General features: G+C 35.3%; 1 protein-coding gene across 4 annotated transcripts in view; it reads right to left on the bottom strand.

Moving 5' to 3' along the window:
- Positions 1-6,385: 6,385 nt before the first annotated feature.
- The window catches only part of AGAP2_1 (Arf-GAP with GTPase, ANK repeat and PH domain-containing protein 2), a gene marked incomplete at its 5' end in the record, with an annotated part of 37,053 nt that continues 25,053 nt past the window's right edge, over positions 6,386-18,385 (bottom strand). For 2 of the 4 annotated variants that reach the window (XM_051215464.1, XM_051215466.1), the window contains 5 exons: positions 6,386-8,103; positions 9,968-10,409; positions 11,361-11,640; positions 13,755-13,965; positions 17,983-18,366. Coding sequence is in view for 2 of the 4 variants with exons in the window: in XM_051215466.1 (XP_051065971.1) it covers positions 7,739-8,103; positions 9,968-10,409; positions 11,361-11,640; positions 13,755-13,965; positions 17,983-18,366 (1,682 nt within the window). Of the gene's footprint in view, positions 10,410-11,360; positions 11,641-12,474; positions 13,258-13,754; positions 18,367-18,385 lie in introns of all 4 variants that reach the window. The other 2 variants (XM_035730961.2, XM_051215465.1) reach the window with 2 other exon arrangements.

Below are 18,385 nucleotides of genomic sequence, written 5' to 3'. Positions count from 1 at the left end.
AGGGAACACCCACCGCCATATTAACCCAGATTGACCTTTCATAACTATGATTTGTTCACTCACCCCATAAAACCAATAAAAATGAGCTGAAATGACTTCAACAAGAAAGGGAGACATCTATTCGTGCATCAGAATATTGTTTACAGTACTCTATATTAAAACTTCACATAATCATATACTTTCAGCTTCTTATTGAACCACGTCCATTTATACAGTTCTTTGTCCATTCATACCGTATTTATGCTTATTTTCCTTAACCTACTGGAATGCTCTTGCTTAAGACGTACCTTAATAAAAGAGAATTAGACTAAGTAATCACACCTTCACTATTTCACACAAATGACTAAATTTCAATAGGCATGAACATTGTTTGTTTGGCTCCTCGTCCTTTCTTCCTACCCTCTTTTTCAGCCCCCTCAAGATATGCAACGGAAAACATATATGGAACAAGTGTCTTCATCCTGCGCCAGCAGTAATGCCTCAGATGCTCCAGAGCGATATAAGGTCACGGTTTCTAAAAGCTCTCAAATTAACGTGAGTTTACTGCCGACTATCAGTTGCACACCGCAATGCAACTTCCATAAAAAGCGCCAACTGTCATATTGACAATACGGATCTTACTAATATTATTTGCATTCATGTATGAGAAGTGTTATCCCCCAAGATTTTATGACCAATGTACCATATAAAATATCAAACTAACTAAGTAACCTACCATAGTGAAGGCTGTACATCTGAAACGATTTGATCTTGCCTCTAAACCGGCATGCCCTATGTAACAGACTGTTGTGTGGGAATAAATTATTATCATTCGGTTTGAACACAAAACTAGCGAACCAAAATTTATTCGATTAGATCAGACTACGCTCTTCCGTATAGCGTACAAAGCATTTTTGAAGGGCTCGTATTGAATAGTATCAAGACACAAAATCTGGGCTCAATTTAAATGTTTTCAAACTGTTCAGCATATGTTATACAGTCAAGGGTTTCTATAACATAAATTAGCGTGATGAGAATCAATAAAAATATACTTACCAAGATGGGATCAAACTTCTATCTGCAGGAATTCCAGCAATCCTTCCAAGCAGACAGTCAAAGGTTAACAGTCACACTGAATCACGCCGTATACTTGAGCTTAGCAAAAGGCAAGTCTTTAACCAAACTCAAACAATATAAGCTCAGATGAAGAGAACTGAAGAAAGTAAAATAAGTAAAACTTGATCTTCCCTGTGAAGTAACATGCTTCATGTAACAGACTATTATTTGAGAATAAATTGTCATTATTTTAAGCTTATCACAAAAAAATATTCAGTTTACTTTTCAACAAGGAACCTCGTAACAGCGAACATGTGCGTAGCTACATGAGTAAATGTAGGAGCCCAAGACTAGATATCTAGGATCTACTGCATTTCGCATGAGACAACAAAACCAAAAGTTTTTTGTAAGGTTGTTAGAAAATATTTTAAATGAAGAGAGAGTTTTTATCCTGCTCGATAACTGTTGATAATCTACTGACAACCAGAAAGGACTAGATAACTGTTTCGTCCTAGTATAGAAATCCTTAATAATGAGCACGCATAAAATAATCAGTGACTGGCGAAATTCAACCATATAGAAAGTTGATGTGTGGGCGAGAATGATAATGACTGGTTGTCTGATTAGTCAGACATATAGATAGTCTGACAGTTGTCAGATGAGTTATTTATTCCCCTATCTTTATTATTATTACTCACTCACTTATTATTGTTCATTGATTTTGAATTGTGTCGGGTTTTGGTGTAGAAATATATTTACGTTGTGGTCAGGCTAATCACGTGGTCTTGATCTGAGTTGTGTTGACGTCCTATAGAATAGACACTGGGAGAGAATCTAGTGTAGATAATCGTTTAAGGTAAATTAACGTCCCATACGTGTAAAAGTGGAAACCCAACCGTTATAACATTAGACGAAGTGAAACCGAGCGTTATAACAAAAGTGCAAATATTAACCACTTATGACAGTGATGGCTTTCTTGATACATTGTGAATATGTAAATCATTGAGTCCTATTTCGGTGGTCCAAGCGACACACGCTTCCTATGAGACTTACAGGTAGGTGAGTTGATCCTTCACGATTTCAGACTGTTGAGTCATAACTTATATTGACAAAGTTATTCGATCCTCTCTAAGTGTTATGTTTTACAAACTCTTCCACTTATAATCACATATGTCACTTCTTTTATCGCAAGACGTTGGAATTACTATAACTTTCCAATTTATTCAGTCCATCTTGAAATCATTTATCTCCCAGTTTTTAAAAATGACCCAGACGGTCATGAGGTTTATTTAAGGTCATTAAGTTATTCATGTTGTGACTGTATGGAGCTTCCACTCTAGCTTTTTTTAGTTTCCTTTATATTGCTCACTTTGGCAATTTTTAAGCTCTTACATTGTTCTTGATGTAATAGTTGTTATAGTACAAACACGTATCGCCTTTTAAACCCATTTGTGATATCCTAGTTTTCGATTTATGCTGAATAACTAATGATTTGATAAATCAACGAGTACTTTTTATCGATGTAGATATTGCCTAACACATTTAGCAGTCAGTTATTTGTCATTACGATATCAAGCGCTTACCACAACTAGTTAGACAAAAAGCAGTCAGTTCAACAGGTCTATTCTAATTCTCTTTAGAATGTTATTTATAAACATCCATCCATTTCAATAGTTGAAATCATGAGTCAATTAAAGCTGGAACATCATAGAAAACCTGGAAGCACTGGACGGTTGTTTCGTCTTGTTGTGTGACACCTCAGCAGTGCACACCCACGACCCCGCCTCGTGATATTCGAACCCAGGAACTGTCAGTCTCACGCGCGAGCGCTTAATCACTAGACAACTGAGTTGGCCGGTATCCAGCGGTGTTAATGTTTGACTTCAACCAATCCACGAAACTGAGCGACAAATCCACCATTATCATCAGTGAGTTACTATCTAACAACTGACCCACTTGTTCATAAAAAGATGCTCAACTAATCTCAAGTATTTCACTGTTAAAATAAACAGTCAACGATTGATAATTATATTCAATAAATATAGAGTCAGTCAACAGAAAAGAGTTGTTTCCCTTTGTTATTTGATACACCCGATAATTTTGTTCTTATTTAAATAACCCGATTTATTTTAACACTATTTAAAATCTGAATTGCTAATCAACTTGTTGTTTATACTTTACGATAATTACATATACATTTTTGTACACATGCACATAATTCAGGGAGTAAGATCTAGAAATGGATATTTTATGACAAACTATCGGTTTTCTTAAATTGGTTAGTTCATTTTATTTGAATTTTTTTGAATTTTAATTAGTAACAAGTTGAATATTTGTATATTTGAAGATTGTATTTTAATCAGTAGTTTATATTAGCATATCTGGGTAGCATCATTGATGAACATGGTGGATTTAATGGAGGTGTGAAGGCGTGGATCGGAAAAGCAAGAACAGCATATTTACAATTGAAGAACATCTGGAAATCAAAACGATTGTCAAAAAACACCAAAGTCAGAATTTTCAATACAAACGTCAAGGCAGTTCAATTGTATGGGGCGGAATCCTGAAAAACTATGAAATCCATCATCCAGAAGTGTTTGTTAACAGTTGTCTACGCAAAACAATACTTCGGATCTGTTGGCCGGACAATATCAGCAACAACCTACTATGGGGGAGAACAAACCAGATCCCAGTGGAGGAAGAAATCAGGAAGAAGAGCTGGAAGTGGATAGGACATACATTGAGGAAAGCACCCAACTGTTTCACAAGGCAAAACCTCACTTGGAATCCTCAAGGCCAAAGGAGAGGAGGAAGACCAAAGAATACATTACTTCGAGAAATGGAGACAGATATGAGAAGAATGAACAACAATTGGATATAACTAGAAAGGAAGACCGACGACAGAGTAGGTTGGAGAATACTGGTCGGTGGCCTATGCTCCATTTGGAGTAACAGGCGTAAGTAAGCAATCACTGTCTTAGATAAGGTAAGGTATATGAAATATCCATTGAGTTTCGGACAACTTAATGGGTTAATAAAACGATGCAATATATATTAACGTTAAATAGGTTAAACACTATCGACTACAGTAAACATAAGTTCACCATTGGATGTAAGCCATGCATGATATAAGTTTAGAAAATCATATTTGTTATATTGTACTTCCATTAGTTGAAGTTAGACATTAACACCGTTGGATGCTGGCTCAGTAGTCTAGTGGTTAAGTGCTCGCGCGCGAAACCAGTAGGTCCTGGGTTCGAATCTCGCAGGGGGCGAGGTCGTGAATGCGCACTCCTGAGGAGTCCCACAATAGGACGAAACGGCCGTCCAGTGCTTCCAGGTTTTCCATGGTGGTCTAGCTTCAACTGACTCATGATCTTAACCATTGAAATTACTACAATCTCCACAAAACCCATCTGACATAAATATTGGTACAAAGGGGCACCGAATACATATGTGCCACAAATGTCATTGATTTGCATATGAACTGTGATACTGCCGGGGTGCCCAAACCGAAGGTAGATTTTTTAGGAAGCCATCGATCGAAAGGTCCGGTCCACAAGGTAGTGGAGCAACGTTAGGAGATACAGTCCCATGGTAGCCGGTAACCAACAATTTGTTCCATCAGGATTTTGGAGCCCATGGGCACCAGTGATTTGGAATTAGGGCTTCCCAACGGCGAGACTAATATTTATGGACGAACCAGTCAGGTATAAGATAACAGGTTTTGGATTTTGGCGCGAAATTCACTCATCCACTTGGCTAGATATTTTTGGCATTATAGCTGATAACATTTCGTAATGAAAATCATAAATTTAATTCCTAACCCTTAACCATCAACTGTAAATCATAATTCTAATTCCTCACACAGATTTCTAACCCTCGTTTAGTCGCAGTTAATAACTGAATACACTCAACTTCAGTCTAGATTCGTTCAAAGGTCGTCCTTAAATTATAGTCTCACCATTTTCAACTCACCTAGGTGGATACTCTATATCCACCAACCCGGTTAAAGCGCCGGACACTCGCTTTTCGTCCTCTCAATTTCGTAAGTAACATCCGTGGAGCGAGAAGCCAGTGAGTAGGACTTCCTTGGCAATGACTGTATGTACGCGGCCATGTGAAGGCAATTGGAGAGGGAGGGATAAATCTCACCACACACGGCCGTACCAGGGCATTCATGAGTCAATCTACGCTAGACCACCACTAAGAACCTGGACGACTGATTAGTCTTAGTATGGGGACTCCTCAACAGTGAGTGTCCATGATCCCGGACGTGGGACTTGAACCAGAACCTTTGGTCTAGCGCGCGAACGCCCAACCTCTAGACCCTTGGGCCGGCATCCAACAGTGTAGAGTTCAATCCATGTCGGATAGAGACAGGTATCTATCTAACAAGAGATGAACGGTTGCGCAAGATCATGGAGCAACCGAAGTTAGACATTAAAATAACGGAGGATGAATTTACCTTCGGAATGATAAATACATTAGTTATCAGCTATTGGAAAACTGGATTCTACTCAATTGTTGATTCGTCTAATGACCAACCTAAAACTGTTAACTTATATTGACAAAAAATAACAAATATGACGACAGAAAAATACATCAGAAATAGACTTTTCATAAGTTATAATCACTTAATAAAGTTGGTGAACAGAAAAGCATTCTGAAGGAAATTCGACAAGACAATTGTTCTGACTAGCATAAATGATTTAACCAAGGAAAAATTCATCATTTGTGATTCCAACAATTTGTATAGGTTTTCACATTCAGTAATAAGTAATACTATCTAATCCATAATGATGAACCCAATGATCAGAATAGGCATAAATATTTTTATCGAGATCACATTGTAGTCTGAATAGGCAAAAGAAAACAATCCACTTGATATGTAGCAGTGAAAGTAAAATATCATTAGATACGGAGCATGAACAAACAAACACATCCTGATGACTTAAATATATGAGTACGACGGCATATAACTATGTTAAATCAAGTAGTATCTAGTGTTAATCTGGTTCTCTATTCTGGGTCATGAATCATGGATCTGATATGACATGACTGGTTTCATTATCGCAGCAAACATGAAAGAAAAGTATTTTGAACCATCCGTTATATCATTACTTATATGCTGAAGTTGACGATATACAATCGGTGGACATGCAATTCATCAATTAATGAACCTAACTAGGTAACCAAGTATATGATTATGCAACGGATATTGAAACAGATTTGTGATACTATTACTCTGCTGTTTGTAATGAAAATAACGGTGAAATGCTCTAACTAATAGATCATGTACCCTAATTTTTATTCATCCTAAAAATTATAAATACTCAGAAGAGTACATCCACTATTTAACGAAAAAACAAACAAACAAACAGACAGACAAGTACAATTATTTAACGTACATAGAACATTAAAACGCAAAAAAAAACAAGAACCAAGACAAAAAAGTCTTATGTTAAATCAGTAGAGTAAATAGATATATTTCAGTAGTGAATAACCTGTTAACAACACTTAAAAACCAACATTATCATATGAACACAAGTAATCTCATATTCACAACTTAACAGGAAAAAAAACAAACAGTGAATGATGATGATAATGATAATGGAGAAAATAAAATAAAGGTTACTTACAATAGGACGGTTAAACCAAATAACCAGACAGGGCACAAAAACGTCTACATTTACACAGACACATACACACACATACATATGTAGGTACATTCCATAATCAAATGAATGGAACACAATATGATGGAAGAGAAATTATATCTGTACAAATAAACATTTTTTTTAAAAAAAACACACAAAACAAACAATTCACACAAAATGATAAACAAAAAAAACCAATGTACATTGAATCAATTAAGTAGTATTATTCAGTAGTAATTATTATTATTATTAAAAAAATGATTATTACTGGGATATTTATATTAACCAGGGCGTGAAATTTTTCTTTTTTAAATTGTCTGTAAACGACAAAATAAAAGACTAAAATAATTATAATAAATATATTCAGAAAACAATCAATTACCTAGGTTTTGTATTCCATGTACATATATTTAAAGGGTGGGAGAAAGAGAGAGAAAGAGACAGAGAGAATGGACGAAGAGAAACAACTCTACACAAACAGTAACATAGATATATGTTTACATACAGCATAATATGAGCAATCAAACTGAAGTAAATATAATTTGATGTATAGTTAATTTCAACTTGAATTACATTTCTTGCACAAATACACTTAGTTTTAAGCAAAATATAAGAGTGAAAAAAAGATTAAGAAATAATAATGGTACCATTTCGTTTTTCTTTTTTTGAAAAAAAAAAGAGTAAAAAGCACAATAGGAAGCCAATTTGTATGAGTAGTAATAATAGTAATTGTGTAAAAGTGTCCATACAAAAACAGTTTCAGACATGAATATGTCCTGAGGGATAAGCAGTTAAAAGTATGTTAGTACACTGGAAGACAATGTTATAAATGAATAATATGGGTTTATTATTAATATTGCACGAAATGTTCTTTTTCCAGGAGGGATGGGCAAGAGTGAAGACAAACTCTAAAAGTTTACAGTATAATTGTATTTAAATAGCGTTTATTCACTGAAATAAATGCAATTTGTTACAATGTAAAATGAAGAGAAAGAAATCAATTGGAGATGGGAAATAACGAATTAAACTTGGTATTATAAAGCTTACAGTCCAACTTCTTGAGTAGTAGAAACATATGGTTGGGACAGTGTAGCAGCAGTATTTGAAGCTGAACGTGTATGAGGCGGTTGTGATGAACTAACCAAGGATGTTCTTAGCATAGCATTCGGAGTTATAGAGCGAGTAACTGACTGGATAACTGAAGAGGTAGGTCGATGAGTATTACTAACTGATACTTGCTGTTGTATATTTGGTCGTGGAAATGGTTGGAGAGTCGGAGGTACTGCACCGGGAGGAAATGGACCAATTGGGGCACGTCGACGAGGAAGGGTAGCGCCTAAAGCTTGATTCACATTTCCTGTATACATATTACCAGAAGCCGATACAAGTGGATGATTTGATCCTACAACTTGAGCATTAAAAAACAAAAATCAATTTAACAATTAGAAAAACATGAATAAAATAGTAACCAATGTGTATAAGATGCTGCCTAGTATTCCAAGCATTTAGTTTTCAATAAGTGACTTTTTCATCGTAATCTATTCAATTTTCATAAGTCTAGACATACACAGGGAGAGAGAGAGTAATGTTTGCCCTTCTGTTAAGCACACATGTGGATTACAGACCGGTGGATGAACACATTTCAGACCAATGTTTTATGATATACTAATTAAAAGATGTACGCACATTCAATTACCACCTTATCTACCGTAAATCTAAACCCTATTTTATCTAATTTGGCACCTGGATAGTATCACTATCTGCTAGAAGTACATAAGTATTTCTAGATTCTAATAAATTGATTATTTTAATCCAATAATTAAGCACAAATTAATACAACATACTTCTGTGCATAATTAACGAAAACTGACAGATTTCAATATTTCAGTTAAAAATTGTTAAGATATTATAAGCTAGTGAATGAGTGGTGGGGTAAAAGATAGCAAAGATAAGTTTATTCTTTGATTACAACAATAAAGGATGATTTGTTTTTTCGGCACTACGAAAAAAAAAGCTTTACACATTAAAGAAATAACCAACGGTATATATATATATACATGGTTAGTCAGGGCTAATAACCATTAAGGTGTAAACTGTAGAAATAATTTTACGCCTATACGAAAATAATAAGAAAAAACTATAAACGATGACTGTTATGAAGAAATAAATTGGTTTGGTTTGTAAACAGAAGACAAGAAAAAACAAAAACAACATATTATATTTATTAGCCAAAAGAATTATGAATTTAGCTTCTAAGCAAGATGATTATGACGAACTATAGAATGTGTAGGTCGTTTATTTTTCGTTATCTTAAATCACTGTGATACATTGCTCACGTGAAGTATAACCATTAAATAAGTGAAGACGAATGTAAGTAAAGAGGAATCGATTAGTAAATCCCCTACCTTTTGTCGATTAAAGTAGCTTAACACGCACAATACACGAATCAGTTACTGATAATCCTGATATGTCAGTCAGTCAGTTAGTTACAACGTAGAACCAGGCACATATGTGCATCGATCTAAGTTGCCGTACCTTATTAGCACAATAAGATGAACACCAAATTCATAGAAGTGGTTAATTCAATGATGGTAATATATAAAAGAAACATTGCATATCAGGATATAGTACAGGAAGAAAAAATTAGTTCGTAGAAAGAAAGATATGAAGCGATTTTAATCTCTTAGTTTAAGGGAAGACAGAAAGTCTATACACCTACGCCAGTGTAATGGATTCTGAACCATGTCACCAAGAGTCTTCAACCATTGGTTACGATAGTGACGCAGACCCCAATCAAGTAGTCCGCATCTACCAACATGGCTCAGACTAGAAGTTAGTGACTTTACGCACTGATGCTACGCTTTGGTTTGGCTTAGAAAAAAGACTTATCTCAGTCAGAGCGGCATATAATTATAGTCAGTGAAGATATTGATTATTATACTACATAGTGTAGGTAGACATAAACATATTAGTGGAACACATAGGATAGCTATAGTCCATGGTTCACGTTAGGTGACATAATCTAAATTAGTCGCAGCAGTACATGTGTATTCAATCTTCATCTTCTTATATATAAAGAAATATAACATTCTTCATTTCATACGTTCCTTCAAACTGAATTTTTCAAGTTTGGTTTTCCATTTACACATATTGACAAAATGATTTGTAATTTCTTATGTTAGTATTGAATTTCATGAAGATCTAATCATGAAGCATAAGAAAAAGAAGTGTATATTTTGACAGAACTCTAAAACTTAGACTGAATCAAGTACCTTGAGATAGTTGCTGATTTGCTGTTACAGAACCAGTGGTCATGGGATGATAAGAAGGTAATTGTCCGCTTAAATGAGTTCCTACTTCAGAAGCGACAACAGCAGCAGAGGACTGATGTTGTTGGAGATGTGAAAAATGATGAGGTTGTACAAGACCTGAGTTTATACTATTACTAATATTTATGTCTGCAACACCAGATGAAAGCCCAGTTGATGTTGAAGGCCCATGAATTATGGAATGTGACTGAACAATTTGTTGTGGCATAATATTTTGTGAAGAACGAATTGTCGGAGGCATATTATTAGGAGGAATGGGTGGTACCAGTTGTTTTGGACAACTATTTCGCAACAGGAAATCAGCGCAATCATAATTTTTAGAACAATGAGCGTAATAGAATGCATTTCTTCCTTCATGATCTGTCACAGTTGGATCACCATTGTACTTTAATAAAGGGAAATAGAATAAAATCAAGTCTGAGTTTAATAAATTCATAAACGAAAATATGTTAACAAACTAATCATGAAAAGAAATAAAGATAAACTTAGTATAAAGTTAAATAAATTTATAAATACAACACATTCCCAGTGCTAATAAAATAAACTATTCGTTCAATTTTTACATGAACTGGTGAAGTGAACATTTCAGATCCACCTCACAATGCATGTAGTAGTAATATGCAAACCGCTGATGAAACAGTATGGAAGAAGCACAACAATCAGTCACTAAGTATAATAGGTGATACTAGAATTAATGTTTATCGTTCACACAAATTAATGCAACAAAAATCCATTCGGGTCGGCTTTTAGTTTGATGTTGGTGAAGTTATAGTAATCAACGATGGATGTAACTAGAGAGGAATATGAAAGAAATACGATGTTAGAACCACTTACTGTGAACCGTGATCTAATTTAATAGTTTAGATGGGGAATTAACGAAATTTCTATATGCATGGAAAAAAATTGACAGATTTCACAATTGAAATGGTGCGACTAAAATACATGTACTTGTACGACTAACAGTGCATTTAGTGAGGAAATTTGCTTTGACGAATATAAATCATGTGAACAATCTTGGAATTAGGTAAAATGGAGAATCCATTAGATGAGATAATGAACTGTAGCCTTGACAGTTCGTCCATGATAAATTTACATTCTTTACACTGCTTAAAACCTGGGACGTCCTATGTTACTTGAATCTAATTGTAGTTTACAACTATGACGAAAAGTCAATCTTAAATGAAGAATACTATCCTCAACATGTCTTCCTTCAAATTATTACCTATATTCCCCTGAAAATACACCGTTTTAAATTATATTTACCAACTGGGAGGTTTCGACAATTATTACAGGGAAAACTCGTAGTTAATCACCATATTGTGGACAAAAAGCTTACCCATAAAAGCAATTGTAAATAAACTAGATTTCCGAGAGTAGCAGCAATGTGTATAGCTGCTCGTGGATCTTGAAGTGAATAAGCTGCATTGACTGTTTCAGGTGTAGCTAAAGCTAGACAGAGTATAACTTGACGTGTATCTTGACGAGCTATTGCATCAATTAACTGTCGTTGAAGTGGAGCATCAGGATAGGGTAATGGAGGCAGAAATTCTCGATGTTGATATTTGGCTCGAATCCAAATTTCCTTTTCCTCTCGTGAACTTGAAGGATTTGGTTTTCTGATAATCATCAGATTAATAACAATAAAAGTAAGCTTATTATAAAAATAGGGGAAATAAAGTCAATGTTAAAAGCTTATATATTGAATTTGAAAAAGAAAACAATACAAGGATAGTTTAATTTTTCAACATACGATTGAAAAGTAGTCCCTCACTTGATTAGTTGTTAAGTAACCTAATATAAGTAATAAGCTTAACACATAAAAAGATCCACAAGTTAGTTAAAGACATAGAAAATGTTGCTTACTAAAATGGTATTCGTAAATTTAGTCAACTTATCATTTTGTATAAATCTGACTTATAATACTTGCCGTACAACCTATTCAATCTGATGGTCACGCAATCCAAGTTGAGGTAGGCAGTAGATGTATAAATTTAATAGGTATTCAAAATACACAGTTTGATAGTCAAGTGTAAGTCTTGTCATTATAACAGATGGCGACAGTTGGAGAAAACAAAAACGACAAACTTTAAAAACTAAATCCGAATCACTTCTGCTCAATAAGTAACATCTAGTACATTCATTTATGAGAAAGTAGCTACATACAACTGATGTTTGGACACAAATCAGTCAGTCAGTCAGTAACAACGTAGAACTTCGTACGTACGTACATCAGTTCGAGTTGCCACACCACATTAGCACAGAGATACAGTTGTCGATTCAAATCCCGTAGTGGTAGAGGTAGCAAGAGTATAAGCAGTAATCGGGAAGATTAGGGTTTGGAGGTGTTATTTAAAGAGTATAATCCAGTGAAATGAATTTGGAAAGAGGAAAAAAGGGACATGAAGGATTCAGAAGATTAGAATTTGGGAGAACACAGAGAGTGGATGCACCTGCGCCATTGCAAACGATTTTGAGCCATGTCATTCAGGGTCTCTAACCATCGGTTGCTATCATCTCGTGGTCCCCAACCAGGTAGTCTACACCTACCGACATGACTCAGACCACTTGTCAGTGACTTCATGGACTTGTGCCATGTTTTGGTTTGGCCGCCCCTAGCTTTCTTCCAACCTACTCCTATACCACTGAACATCGCACGTCGAGGCAGTCGGTCGTTGGGCATACGTAACACGTGTCCCAGCCATCTCAACTGATGAAGTTTCACTACTTCATCAATTGATTTGCCATCATTACCTAGTACCCGTTTCCTAACAACTGTGTTACTTACTCGATGGTCCCATGATATACGAGCAATATTTCGAAGACACCTATGATCAAATACTAGTAGCCTACGGATATCCTCTACTCTTACCGGCCATGTTTCACTGCCATAAAGTAGGACGGAACGAACTGCTGCGCAGTAAACACGTCCTTTGGTTGATAGACGGATATCTCGCCTACGCCATAAATGACGCAAGTTGGCAAAAGCTAGTCGTGCCTTCTGTATCCGTGCTGAGATTTCGTCACACACAAGACCACAAGGGCTGATGAGACTTCCAAGATAAGTGAAGCGGTCGACACACTCAACTACTTCACTCCCTATCACTAGTTCGGGTGTCGATGTAACCCAATCCTGACACAAATATATCAACATAAAACTGTATACAGACGATATGATAGTACGCAAGACTGGTACTCCTAGAATGAGCAGTTGACTTTGATAATAACGTAGGGTTCTAAAGACATACAAAAATTTCTCTGAATGACCAATGAATCCTATGGAGATGTGCATCAGCTCATTGCTATTATTAGGTATTGCAAAAATCAAAATCAGATGCAAATTCTGAGGACGACGTGAGTATATACTATACTACGAAAAAAGTGTGAAGTGTACAATTGGTGGTGTTTCATAAAAAGCTAAAAGATGACAGCCTATTAATTCTTCAGAAAATAATGCTCATTATTGAAAAATTTCATAGGAATTACAAAACCATTGAACAAATGGATGACTATGCCATAGTAACACACTATAAACATCTGAAGATTCTAAGAAACTTATACTAATTTAACAAGATAAGACTCTAGTAAAATTCAAACATCACGTTATGTTGATAACATGAAGTAAATGTTAATATCATTGTGGTTAACTAATTACTTTTAAGAATAAATACTGAAATATTTCAACAAAATATCTAAAACTTATCATATCATGTATGGTCATTATTAAATTTACCGTAGATTCCCAGCATTTACAGGTGCAGCAGCTTCCCAAACAGAATTAGCTAATGTATTACCAATAGCACTCATTACAGTGACCGATTCAGTAGACCATTCATCTAAGTGTAAAGAACGTATGCGTGAAATATGTGTTCCAAGTTGCCGATGTATACCACTGCAACTAATACAAACCATAGCGCCTAAATTAAGACTTGCCCAATCTGGTTCTAAAATAGAATAATTCAGAATTTATTGAATAATAAGTGTTTCATACCATTTTCAACAAAATGACTATATGCTATTGGGTGAACTTTTTAAATAATAAGAGTTAAAAATTCACTTGTACGTCATGAGGAGTGAGTCAATTGATAGACAAGTAATATCATGAACTGAAGTTGAAAATACACATAAACTGGTTTTAATATAGAAGTATGGCAAATGTTACGAAAACTGAATGGATTGATTGTGTGCAAAAACTGAGAAGTCACAAACTAGAACACAACGTCCATACAATATACACTTCATAATTTCACATAGTTTCCAAAGTGCTACGATATAGTCATAAACAACAAAGAGTGCGACAGAAATGTGTGTTGCTCATCATGTTACTACACAATCTAAGCATAACAGGATGAAGTTAACACGATAAAAAACAAAGGAGTTACAATAATCGTAGTACTGACAATAATAAGGACTAAACATTGAGAACGTGGTTCCAGAGAAAAGAAATGAGAAGGCATATCCGAAGGAATCCTAGAACCCAAAATCTAAAAGAAGATACAGGATTACAATATCTGACTCATCTTAATTGATTCTAATTCACATTGCTTAACATCCATAATCACAGGTCGAAGTTATTGTGCGAACCCAAACTAGGCAGCATGAAGCTATGAATATGGTTCAGATTAACAGTCAGGAACTTGTTATGAATGCTGAATGGATAAGAATTGAAGTTAAAAAATATCCAAAAAATGATATAAACATCGAAAATATATATCATTAGACGATCTAAGTTAGACCATAATTGAAAACTTAGAAGCACTGGACGGCCGTGTAGTCGCAGTGTGGGACTCCTCAGAAGTGAGCATCTACGAGCCCACACGCGGCAATCAAACCCAGGACGGTCGCTCAGTGACGTGGATTGATTGAATTTAGACATTAGAACGGTCTGATCTGGGATCAGTTGTCTAGACTTTAAGCGTTCGTACGCGGGACAGAAAGTTCTGGGTTCGAGTCCCGCTCATGATCGTGGATGCTCACGCCTGAGTCCTACACCAGGACGAAACAAAAATTCGGTGCAACGCTTCTAGGCTTTCAATGGTAGTCAAATTGGATCGGTTCATGATTCTAATGAAATTCAACAATCTCCATAACCCCCTCTTTACTGACAATATATACATAATTAGTGAATGGAAAGTGTACTGACATTGTAGCATTTGTATTGGTTGTACATATGAATAGATCACATAAAAAAAACAACACAATAATTGAAAGATTGTAGAAAACAAACATGCACAATTTGCATAAAACTAAATGAACCAAAACTGAATAAGTATTGTCCCTGTTTTTCATTGTTCATTCACGTATACACATGTAAGGTTTAGTAATAATAAACATATATACATACATGTACAAAGAGAAAAGGTTTTTGTTAAAAAGTAAAATTGAGTGGTTTCTATTTTTGTTTTGTTTTAATCAATAGTAATAATAAGAATGATACTAGTAATGATCGAGCTGTTTTATAATGAATGAATATCTAATAACCAGTTTTACATGAATGTATGAAAGTAGATCACACCCAATAATAATAGTAATAAAAATAAACTTAAAATTGATCATTAAAAGATTAATAGATGATTGTATGTAAAATACTGTTACTCTTGTCAATCTAGAATGAATAAAAATAGATACAAGATTCGAGATATATAGAGATTTTAATTGATAGATAGTGAGATAAACTGAGAAGTAAATGTGGTAAAAATAAGGGAGACGTCTTTAAGTTTACTATTAGACGTGGAGGAATGCATCAAAGGAATTGATAGCACCTGATAAGAACTAGAAAGTAGAGCTCGGGATAGAAATGGTTGAAGTTCTCTGGTCAGCAGCTTATACCCAACGAGGAGTAGCAGGTGTACGCAAGCAAAGAAAACTTGTACTAATTGTGTTTGTTTTATCACTATTGATATTCACAATTACAGTTGATCAGTTAGTGTTGTCATACATGTAATCCGAGTGGACTGGCTTGACATGGATTTAGTGTTTAAAGCCAAAAATACTGGGTTTAAGTGTCAGTGAGAACATCAACACTAGGATGCAGGTATATTCAGTTCACGAGTTGTATACAGAATGAAAAGTGTGTCTTGACTTTCAATACAAGGATTTAACACTTCAATTTGAATCAAAACACACACACAAACTTAGTATTAAATGCATTTTTTACTCCTTGTAGGGATTATCAAATATTGTATATCTTTAATTTTTAAAGCTTAAAAACTAATGTATAAGTATCTCTTCACTTGTTAATGGCGCACAACCACAGAAGCTAAAATAGTATATATTCAAAGAAACCGCTATTCAGAGGTACACCATAAAAAATAACGGACATTAAATTTCTCAAGAATTCAACGGCAAAACAGCCATGTAACTCTCCCCAATCGCAAGTAAAGGGAACTATTTTGCTATATATATATATATGGATCGGCACGTAGCAGACAAGTTTATTTTATTTATTTGAACACACAGATATTGGTACAAGGGGGCACCAGATAAATATGTGCCACACAAATCTCATTTGATTTGTGTGAGGGCTATGATACTGCCCGGGTGCCCAAACCCAATCAGGTGGTTTTCTTAGGGAGCAACACCTGGAGCCTTTGACCTATAGATCCGACCCATAAGGTAGTAGAGCATCGTAAGGAGATGCAGTCCCATGGTAGTCGGTGACCAATAATTGGTTCATACGCCATTTGTTCCCTCAGAGTAGTGGAGCCCATGTGCACCACTGCTTTGGAATCAGGGTTTTCCAACTCCCCTAGGTGAACTCTCCGTGTTCATCAACCCGGTTAAAGTGTCGGACATTCGCTTTTCGTCCTCTCAATTTCGTAAACAACAACCCCGCCACGAGAAGGCAGTGAGTAGAACTTCCCTGGCAGAGGCTATATACGCGTGGCCTCGTGAGAGCATTTCGAGAGGGAGAGCGGACTGTCCCCACTCTCGGCCGTACACAGCGGAATGAAATTATTAAGGTAAATACCCATAATGGTTAGAGTCAAAGAGATATCGGTAGCGATAAAAAAAACTAGGGATGGATTATCATTCAACAAGAAATAATGAATTCTTCAAATAAAAAGTATAAAATAATTTTGAACCGCAACATTTAAGGGAAGATAAAGAGTGAACCGATTTACACCAATGTGAGAAATTCTAAGCTACGTCAAATTACACAACATATCCAACCATTAGTCAAATTAACAAAACAAACCACAACCAGCTAGTTTGTATCTGCCAACATAGCTAACAACAATATCTAGATGGATTCGGGTTTAAATCAATAAATCAAGTGACTGACTTAATGAGCCAAAACTGTCGAAAAAACAAATATTTTGTTTAAATAAAGTGAAAAGATCGTGACATAATTATTACAAGCTAACTAAATAACGCCAAGCGAAAAAATCTTATTCAAGCACTGTAAGAATGAGAAACCAAGTTAACATACAAACACTTATATATGGACTAGTCCTGATCTGCAAGAATACAATTACTTATGATACTTTTCAGTCATGTTAGTTCATAAATATATCAAGAACATTCTTTACCACTGTATAAAGACTAGTGGCTAATAATCGCGTATTTTAATATACGACGTACGATTAGTGACACGTTTGTTTTGAGATTCTTCACTGAATTTTTTGTATTTTTAGCTAGCGAAGATACACTGTTAAAAGTAAACAGGAGAAATGGAATGTAAAATAACATTCTAGACAAACTAGTTTATGTAAGTACTTCATTGGTTTTTTTTTTTAAAACTTATCTAGGCCACTATGGAAAATTTTGAAACGGATTAATTCGATGAATTCATTATATGATGAGCAAAATGAGTGTAAAAAACTTCTTTCTACTGTAATCAATTGTGTAAAAAATTTTAATATCTATACACACGCGCATATACACAATACAAAACAGTGATTAACTTAACTAGAAATTCGGGACCTACAAGTTGTACATATGAAAAACATCAACCTTACCTGGTGCACCACAGTCTGCACAAAAATCATTTCCAGCTGCAGATCTTATACTCTGAATTAAATGCTCTGTAACAGCCAATTCATTTGCATCACCTGCACCACAACGACTTGAATTAAGGCTGTTGGAATCACCATGTCGACCACTCCCTGAACCTAATCCACTAACATTGGAAAGGTGGTTGGAACCGCTAGCACCGCCACCTCCTGTAGTACACCCAGTAGCAGCAATAGCACGAGTACGTTTAGATGATTCATTCAATTGAAGTCTTGTCATAATAGCACGTTCAATATACATAACCCATTCATCTCGTTCATCTGGACCAGTTGCTTCAAAATGCCACTGACGATCCATTGATATCAACTGAAATTCATAACCTTCGGAATCTGATAAGGAAAATCCATA

This window comes from Schistosoma haematobium, chromosome 4 (genome assembly GCF_000699445.3).
Source record: "Schistosoma haematobium chromosome 4, whole genome shotgun sequence".
NCBI classification, from domain to species: Eukaryota; Metazoa; Platyhelminthes; class Trematoda; order Strigeidida; family Schistosomatidae; genus Schistosoma; species Schistosoma haematobium.
Note: the sequence above shows the minus strand (reverse complement) of the source record. Positions and strands in the feature narration are given on the sequence as shown.